General features: G+C 37.7%; 1 protein-coding gene across 5 annotated transcripts in view; it reads left to right on the forward strand.

Annotated features, from left to right (window-relative positions):
- Positions 1-8,341, forward strand: part of CEP152 (centrosomal protein 152) — a 107,070-nt gene extending 98,729 nt beyond the window's left edge. For all 5 annotated transcript variants that reach the window (XM_082616708.1, XM_082616711.1, XM_082616709.1 and 2 more), the window contains 3 exons: positions 4,009-4,165; positions 4,407-4,510; positions 6,980-8,341. In XM_082616708.1, coding sequence (XP_082472834.1) covers positions 4,009-4,165; positions 4,407-4,510; positions 6,980-8,019 — 1,301 coding nt within the window. In that variant the 3' untranslated portion in view covers positions 8,020-8,341. The remainder of the gene's footprint in view (positions 1-4,008; positions 4,166-4,406; positions 4,511-6,979) is intronic.
- Positions 8,342-8,567: the final 226 nt, after the last annotated feature.

An 8,567-nucleotide genomic window follows, 5' to 3' on the forward strand; every position in this document is an offset into this window, starting at 1 on the left:
ACCACATCTTCTTTATCCATTCATCCGTTGATGGACACTTAAGTTGTTTGGCTATTTTGGCTATTGTAAATGATGCTGCAGTGAACATAGGCACACGTGTATCTTTTTGAATTAGTGTTTTCATTTTCTTTTGGTAAATATCCAGAAGTGAAATTGCTGGATCATATAGTAGTACTATTTTTCTTTTTTTGAGGCATCTCCATATTGTTTTCCATAGTGGCTGTACCAATTTGCATTCCCATCAACAATGCATAGGGTTTCCCTTTTCTCCACATGCTCACTAACACTTCTTGGTCTTTTTGATGGTAGCCACTCTAACAGGTATGAGGTGATACCTCATTGTGATTTTGATTTGCATTTCCCTGATGATTAGTGATGTTGAGCATCTTTTCATATACTTGTTGTCCATATCTATGTTTTCTTTGGAAACCTGTCTATTCAGATCTTCTGCCCATTCTTAATCAGATTGATTGTTTTTTGTTGTTATTGAGTTGTATGAGTTCTTTGTATATTTTGGAAATTAATCCTTATTGGATATATGATTTGCAAATATCTTCTTCCATTTAATAGGTTGCCTTTTTTATTTTGTTGATGGTTTCCTTTGCTCTGCGGAGCATTTCAGTTTGATGTAGTCCCACTTGTTTATTTTTGCATATATTGCCGCTGCTTTTGGAGTTAGATCCAAAAAAATATCACTAAGAGCAATGTCAGTGAGCTTACTGCCAATGTTTTCTTCTAGGAGTTTTATAGTTTCTGGTCTTGCAATCAAGTCCTTAATCCATTTTGAGTTGATTTTGTTTATGGTATAAAGAAAGTAGTCCAGTCTGATTCTTTTGCATGTGGCTGCCCAGTTTTCCCATCACAATTTTTTGAAGAGATTGTCCTTTCCCCATTGTATATTCTTGCCTCCTTTGTTGTAAATTAATTGACCATGTGTGAGTGGGTTTATTTCTGGGCTCCGTATATTGTTTCATTGATCTGTTTGTGATGTCAATACCAAACTGCTTTAATTACTATAGCTTTGTATTGTAGTTTGAAACCAGGAAGCATGATGCCTCCAGCCTTGTTGTTCTTTTTCCAGATTGTTTTGGCTATTTGGGATCTTTTGTGGTTCCACACAAATTTTAGGAATTTGCTAAGCTACTCCAGCTTTCTTTTGGTTTCCATTTGCATGAAACATTTTTCCATCCCTTCCCTTTTAGCCTGTATATGTCCTTACATCTGAAGTGAGTCTCTTTAACATTTCTTGTATTTCCTATTTTTCTGTTGAAGTTCTCTCTGTGTTCATTCATTCTTACTGGTGAGCGTCTTTATGACTATTACTTTGAACTCTTTATCAGGTAAGTTACTTATATCCCTTTCATTAAGGTTTTTTTCTGGGGTTTTGTCTGGTTCTTTCATTTGGAACATATTTCTGTTTCTTCATTTTGCTTGACTCTCTGTGTTTATTTCTGTGTATTAGGCAAAACAGCTACCTCTCCCAGTCTTGAAGGAGTGGTCACAGGAAAACTGGGGTGTGTTTCAGGCTGCTGTCTGTGCAGTGTCCTGGGGGTTGTAGCTTGCCAAGAATTATCTCTCCAGTTGTTTCAGTCCTGCGGGGTCCAGAAATGCAAGCCCTCTAGCCACCAGAGCCAGGTGTTCAAGGGGTGTCCCTTGTGTGAACTGTGCACACCTGCTGGGTTTGGTGTGGTGGGGCTGCAGTGGAACACCAGGCTGGGTTTGGCATGGTGGGGCCACCATGGAGCCCAAGGGTGGGGCAAATGGCTCTAGCAAGGTAGAGGAAGAGTGTAAAAATGGCGCAAAGGCCAGTACTAGTAAGGTAGAAGAGTACAAAAATGACTCCCGCCAGCACCTCTGTTCCCTGGGAGAGTTCTAACAGATTCTGCCCTTCTGGCAGATGCTTTAAGATCAGCAAGTACATCTCCTTAACATAAGGTCTAGGCATTTTTAATGCTGCTGTTTTTGCACTAGGTTCCTGAGTTGAGTGAGTCTGTGTGAGTCCTGTAGGAGTGGAATCTCAGGTTCCTACAGCACTTTGTGTCTCCTGGACGTAAGCCCCATTAGTTTTCAAAGCCAGGTGTTTTGGGGGCTCATCTCTCTGGAGCAGGTCCTAAGGGTTGGGGCACCTGATGTGGGGCTCAAACCCCTTGCTCCTCAGGGAGAAGCTTTGTTTTTGTGATATTCCTCCTGATTGTGGGATGTCATGCCAAGGGTGAAGGTTTTGGCAAGATTGTGTCTCTGCATCTCCTACTCACCTTGATCTGTCCCCTTTATCCTTTGTGTCGGGTGGCTCTTGGGCTAGTTCTCAGGTCTTTTTCAGAGACAGTTGTTCCATATGTAGCTGTAGATTTGGTGTGTCCATGGGAGGATGTGAGTTCAGGATTTCCTGTACCGCCATCTTGAACTGCTTCCAAGATTTTTCTTCTTGAACACTAATATTAAACTAAAAATTTCATAATCTTACAACTTAAATAACTACTACCAAAGAAAATGTCATATGAGTTTAAATGAGCAATTACTACTTTCTTCCATAAACTTTTAAGGACCATGAAAAATGTATGTAATTAGGAATTATTCTGTTGTCTCTATTATTTTCATAATGGATTATGTCATAGATGTAAATTTGTTTACCAAGTCCTCTAGTACTAGGTGGTGCCGCATATCCTGCAGAACATTTCTGTGGTTTATGTTTTCCCAGTAGAATACCTCCTGGTTTTTAATTGCAATATTGCATAGTTGGTATGTATGTCCCAGAACAATACCAGTGTTTATGTACAAGAAATGTACATTTACCTCCTAAAATTGCATTCATTTTAAACAGAATGAGTGGGAAAGGTCTCAAGTTCCAAATATAATTGGTAGATCATCAGAATCATGGTGGAGATGTTTTGAAAAGCCCACTCAGTATCAGTATAGAGAATGTGCTTCTTAGCTGTTGCTGGTGCTAACAGAGTCCATATTACTATAAAGAAATTTACTTTTTGTTAACAATTATAGTGATTGGAAAGTGAAATTTTAAGCTTTTCTTTTTCATCCTAACGTGATAACTTGTTGTGTATTTATGTGTATTGTTTTACATTTTAGAAGTTGGTTGGAAGTTTTGTTTTGACATGTACTCCATCAAAATTTTTCCCACTTGAAGTAATGAAAAATAGCCTTCCACTTAGCATTTTTGCATAGAATGTGTAATTTTCAGGAAGAGCTTACTGATATTGAGGGAGATTCCTTTACGAGTTGGAATCCTTAACATAATAGGGATGATAATATTCTAGAGGTAGGATGTAGTCCTGGATTTAGGACAAAATGTTAACCTTAAATAGTGGTAGTTCCAATCAGAGCACACTGAGTTAAACATAAAAGGAAGACTTGAAAGCTGTGAACTATTTTTAAATGTAAATTTCAGGAGGCATCATAAGTCTCATCTCTCTCCCTGCAATAGCATTTTGTACATATCTCTCATGGATTGTAGTATTATACTTAGTTGGATACTCATAAGTGCTGCCAAAAGAATTGAATAAGTAATGAAACATGGATTTTCAGAGCACAAGTAAACAGAAGAATATGAATCCAGCTCATATTACCTCCTTTCTCTCTTTCTTTGTCTGCTTCTCTCTTCCTTTCTGCCTTACCCTTTCTGTATATTTCTTTTTTCTCTTGTCTTAACTAGACATAATATGTAATTGAAATGTATAAATTTCTGTGCCTCATATTAATGATAACTGCTTGCTTCAGTGTTTCAAAATATGACAGTTTCCCTGGGGGATATGCCATGTTTCCTTACCAAATATGTCTGTCATCATTGTAAAAGGACTTTTGGATTACTCCTGCTTTGAGTCGACCAAAATGGTGACCAGAAATATTCCATTTTAATGATTATAGAAAACTATAATGTTTAAACTATACATCCAGTCACTTCATCTCCCAGAAAATTGGTCTGAAGTCTGCCTCTCCTGTTTTGGAAAAACTGCTAATAAACGTGCATTTTGTGGGGATTCCCCCCGCCCCCAGGTGATATGCTTCGTTATGTTCAGGAGAGTAAGGAAAGAGCTGCGGAAATGGTAAAAGCAGAGGTATTGCGAGAATGTCAAGAAACCTCCCGAAAGATGCGCAAATATTATTTGAGTTGCCTCCAACAGATTTTGCAGGATGATGGAAAAGAGGAAGGGTAAGTTCTGTCTGAACAGTGTGTCCTGAGAGTACCAGGACAGCATGTTGTCATTTTCTAAGCATTTTCCTTAGCCACAGAATTAACTGTGTCTACATGATGAGCCATTAAGGATTAAGAGAGGCTTAATGTCTGTGCTGCCCTAAGTGGTGGCAGAGCATATAGGAAAACGAAATCCTGGGGCTAAGGAAACTTTTTTCCTTTAAACTGTATTAATTTCATATTCTGGAATTCCCCACAGGGCTGAGAAAAAGATTATGAATGCTGCTAGCAAACTTGTTATGATGGCAAAATTGCTGGAGACACCTATTTCTAATAGATCCCAGAGCAAAACTACACAGTCAGGTATGTCAAAATGAGTTACTTGAAGGATTTTTCTCTCCCTCTTTTTTAGATATTTAATATCTTTAGTATGAGAGTAGAGAATGTAAGGAGTGAGAGCTGAGTTATCCAATTGTGTGCATGTTTTACTTAAACTGGAAACTTACAAAAAAAAGTGTAGTTTCCAGTTCAAGTAGGCAGACTGAGCTTACCCACCAGCTTCCTCTTGCTGCTTCCATCCCTAGAAATGATAGAAAAGATTTTAAACGACAGTATAGAAGGAGAAAAAGAAGAAATTATAACTGAGCTTTTAAAAGTTACAACTGATAAATCGGAGGCTGTGAGAAATCCCTGAAAGAAGACAAACACTATAAACCGAAGATGGAAACCTCAGTTCAAAACTCCCAGAAGATGATAGTTGCAAGTGGGAGCAATATTGAAACTGTTCTATGTGTGAAGGTAGTATGTCCCAGGAGAAGTAGTAAGCCTAGGGGATACCAATGGGGTAGTTAGCTGGTGTTCCAGAACAGCTGAAACCAGGTGGGATTGCCCTCTTTATTTCTCCTTATCTTTCTTCCTGAACCTCAGATTGGGCTAGGTAAGAGCAACAGGAACAGAGAGTCTGGGAACTGGGCAGTGCTCTAGGTGGCTAGCCACACCAAGGGGGAACTGAGAGCCCAAATGCCCAGAGTACCAGGTATCAGGTCTTTCTACCCTGCTGCTCATTCCTTCCCACTCCACTTCCAACTCCTTTAAACAAGCAACAGATACTGTACTCAGGACATCTGAAAGATAAGCATTCAACCAAGAATTACCACATATTTATAGAAAGCCAGCACCATGAAGAAAGATACCAAACTCAAAATAAGACAAAGCAAAAAAAAAAAAAAAAAATCCACAACAGAACTTATACCTAAAGAGATAGAATTAATAGAACAAACAACAGGACCTGAGAATGTTAGAAAAATACAGTATTCTCAGAAAGATGTAGGAGGATATTATAGAGGAAACTAACAATATGCTAAGATTTATACTATTTTCAAGGAGAAGATGTAGATACTGATAACTCTAGAGATTGCTAGAAAAATACAAGTTTGTGTATAAAAATTTAAGGCTAACAGAGAAATAGAATATATGATTTTCAAAGTAGTAGGGGTAAAACTTGGAAGAAAACGTTTCAATCTAATAATCTAGAAAGAGGAAAAATACATGTAGAAAGCATGGGTAAACAGAAAATAATAGTAGGTTGAAACATCAGCAATCACACTAAATGTGAATTGGTTAATAAACTCACTTATTAAAAGACCACGATTTTCAAACAGTTTTAAATATTCTAGACATATGTTATTCCAGGTAAGAACATTGTCAAAAATTCAAAATAAAGGGCTGGAAAGTGATATACCAAGCAATGCAGTGTTGATATCAGATAAATTATAGAGTTAAATACAATATTAGGTAAATTAGAGTTAGCATTAAACTGACCAAAGTGATAGTTCATAATGATAAAGGAGCAACCTCCCAAGAAGCTATAAATGAATTCTTTCTGTTCATAATAAAATAACTTTAGAATATATGAATCAAAAGCTGATGGAAAAACATGAAAAAAATTAGTGAATTCCCAGTCACACTGGGAGGATTTGAACCTATCTGTGAGGAAATGGGTTTTTTGCACTTCTGGAAAGCTTGAAGCAAAGACTGTTCAGGAATTCCTAAGTTTGATGTTGGTAAACGTTCTTCAAATAAAAGCACAAAGATTATTTGTGTAAATTTTGGAATGGAGATGTGAACCTTGGCTATAAAAGGTCAGTGACGTGTAACAACAAAAGAGTTTTCTAGATTTGGGGCAACTGCAAATAATGAATAATGTCCCCAGCAGAAACAAACCCTTTTCAGAGACTTTAGGGACCGAGATACCCTACTTTGAGATATGATGCCTCTGATTCTATGCTGTGTGGCTGCTCTGCTTCTGATCAGATTTAGTGTCTTAGCTAATTAAATCAGAAATTATTTTAGCTTTGAGAAAAAGAGAGAAAGTGTGTGAGAGGGGGGTGTGTGTGTGTGTGTGTGTGTGTGTGTGTGTGTGTGTGTGTGTGTCTGTCTGTCTGTCTGTCTGTCTGTCTGTCTTGGGTCGGATGGGTTCTTCCAGCAAACTTTCTCCATCCGAAGCTCCATATTTGACATCAGAGCAAGACTGGAAATGTTGCAGTTGGCTCTTGAAATGCTGTACCAACTATTACAGAAAGTAATACAGCAGGTGGATAGCAATAATAACATATTAGATTTCATTAACAAAATTATTTAGCTTTATCTAATAGATATATGTAAAAGAATATTTTTAAATGTCCGGCACTGATGTATTTTCTTTGAGAATGATTAAAATATATATGCATCCCTTGGAAATATATAAAAACATAAATTTTTTTCTCCTCTTTCAGTGTTAATTTTCTCCTAATTTTGTTTTCCCCTAATTTTGTGTTCCCTTATATACAATAGTATTGCCTCCGACTTCAGAGATGCTGACTGGAGTTGAAAAATCAAAAAGAAATGATGTGAATCAGAATATATCGTGTCACAGTGAAAGCAAATCAAACAGAATAAAAACTATCCCCAGAAGTATGTGTGACCAAGTTCCTAAGAGGAGGGCTGCCTGTAACTTACGAAGGCGATTAGAGGATGCAGAGCACGGGGACAGAAAGCACGAGCGTTCCAAAGAGTCACATCCAGACTTTCAGTTCGGGGATAAGAGTCACAGACACCTAGACATTTTGCCAAGGAATGTTTCTCTTGAGTTTGTTCCTTGCGAAGGTGAAAGAGGCTTTGGTTTGCACAAGAAGATAGACCTCCTCGGTGATACTGGCTCTGAATCACTCCAGCACTCAACTGCACACCCCTTTCTCGGATCCTTCGGAAATAAACCCTCACCTAGATATACCCCTAGTCTTTCTGAATCCGAATCCACGCATAAAACTTTCCGAAGTCCTAATGAAAGACTTGGTTTAAAAGCATACAAGAGTAATCCACGAATGGCAAGTGAAAATGCTGCACCTGAGAAAAGTCAAAGTTTGGGTGTTAAGGAAACTCCAGTAGAGGATGGAGGGGACCTCAGTGACTCTGTAGGCTGGCATTCCAACAGTGCCGCTCTACCCTGCAACAGTCATGAAGTGTCATTTTTGCATGATAGGCCACAAGAAACTCTGGATATGCTCGATGAATCTGTTAATTTCAAACAGTTTTCAGCAGCAAGTTTTCCTTTAGATTCAGAGAAAAGCAGTATGATTCATCAACCTATGAAATGTCAGAGTGGTCGTGCTCCGGACCTGTCAGAAGAAACCACGTATTCCCCACCAGGGAAGATCAGCATGACTCTTGGACACCCACCTCATCATAAGGCTGATACATTAAAGTCAGATTTCAAAAAACTGAGCAGTACAGTACCATCTGCAGTGTGTCCACAGCCTTCAAGAAAATTAATTGCTCCTCTGTCTAACCAACAAGATAGTGGCTTTGATAGCCCATTTGTCAATCTAGACTAACTGTTATACAGCATTTAAGAAGAATCATTCATATATTGTTAAGAAAACTGGAAGGGAAGACTTCATACTGAAAAATATTTGTGGGTTCTGCATATTTTGAGATGTTTTAATAACATCTGACTATCATATGAGTAAAGTATTCTCATAAAATTACTTGAGATATTAAGGTTTCCTTAGTCTTCTAAAGGGCTAATCGTGTATGTGTCATCTGCTTCTGTGTGGTGCTTGTATCTGGTTGCTAAACCACCTATTTTTATACTTATAAATTAGCTCTCTGTGCAGTGTTAAATTATTTAAATAAACTTGCATATGGTCTGTAGAATTGTTATGAATTATTTTTAAATTCATAATGTAGAAATGTTATATTGACATAATTTGAAATTCATCTAGAAAAACATATAAACCTTGATGATTCGTACATATGATCAGCCAGATTTAATTTTTGAAATTAGCCATGTTGAATGAGGCTATAGATTTACTCTACACATAGTTTTCCTGGAAATCTCTACTCAAGAGTTTGATCCTTGCTTTCAGTTAGTGGAAAAGAA

Source organism: Mesoplodon mirus (assembly GCF_964341445.2).
Source record: "Mesoplodon mirus genome assembly, chromosome: 4".
Classification (NCBI taxonomy): Eukaryota; Metazoa; Chordata; class Mammalia; order Artiodactyla; family Ziphiidae; genus Mesoplodon; species Mesoplodon mirus.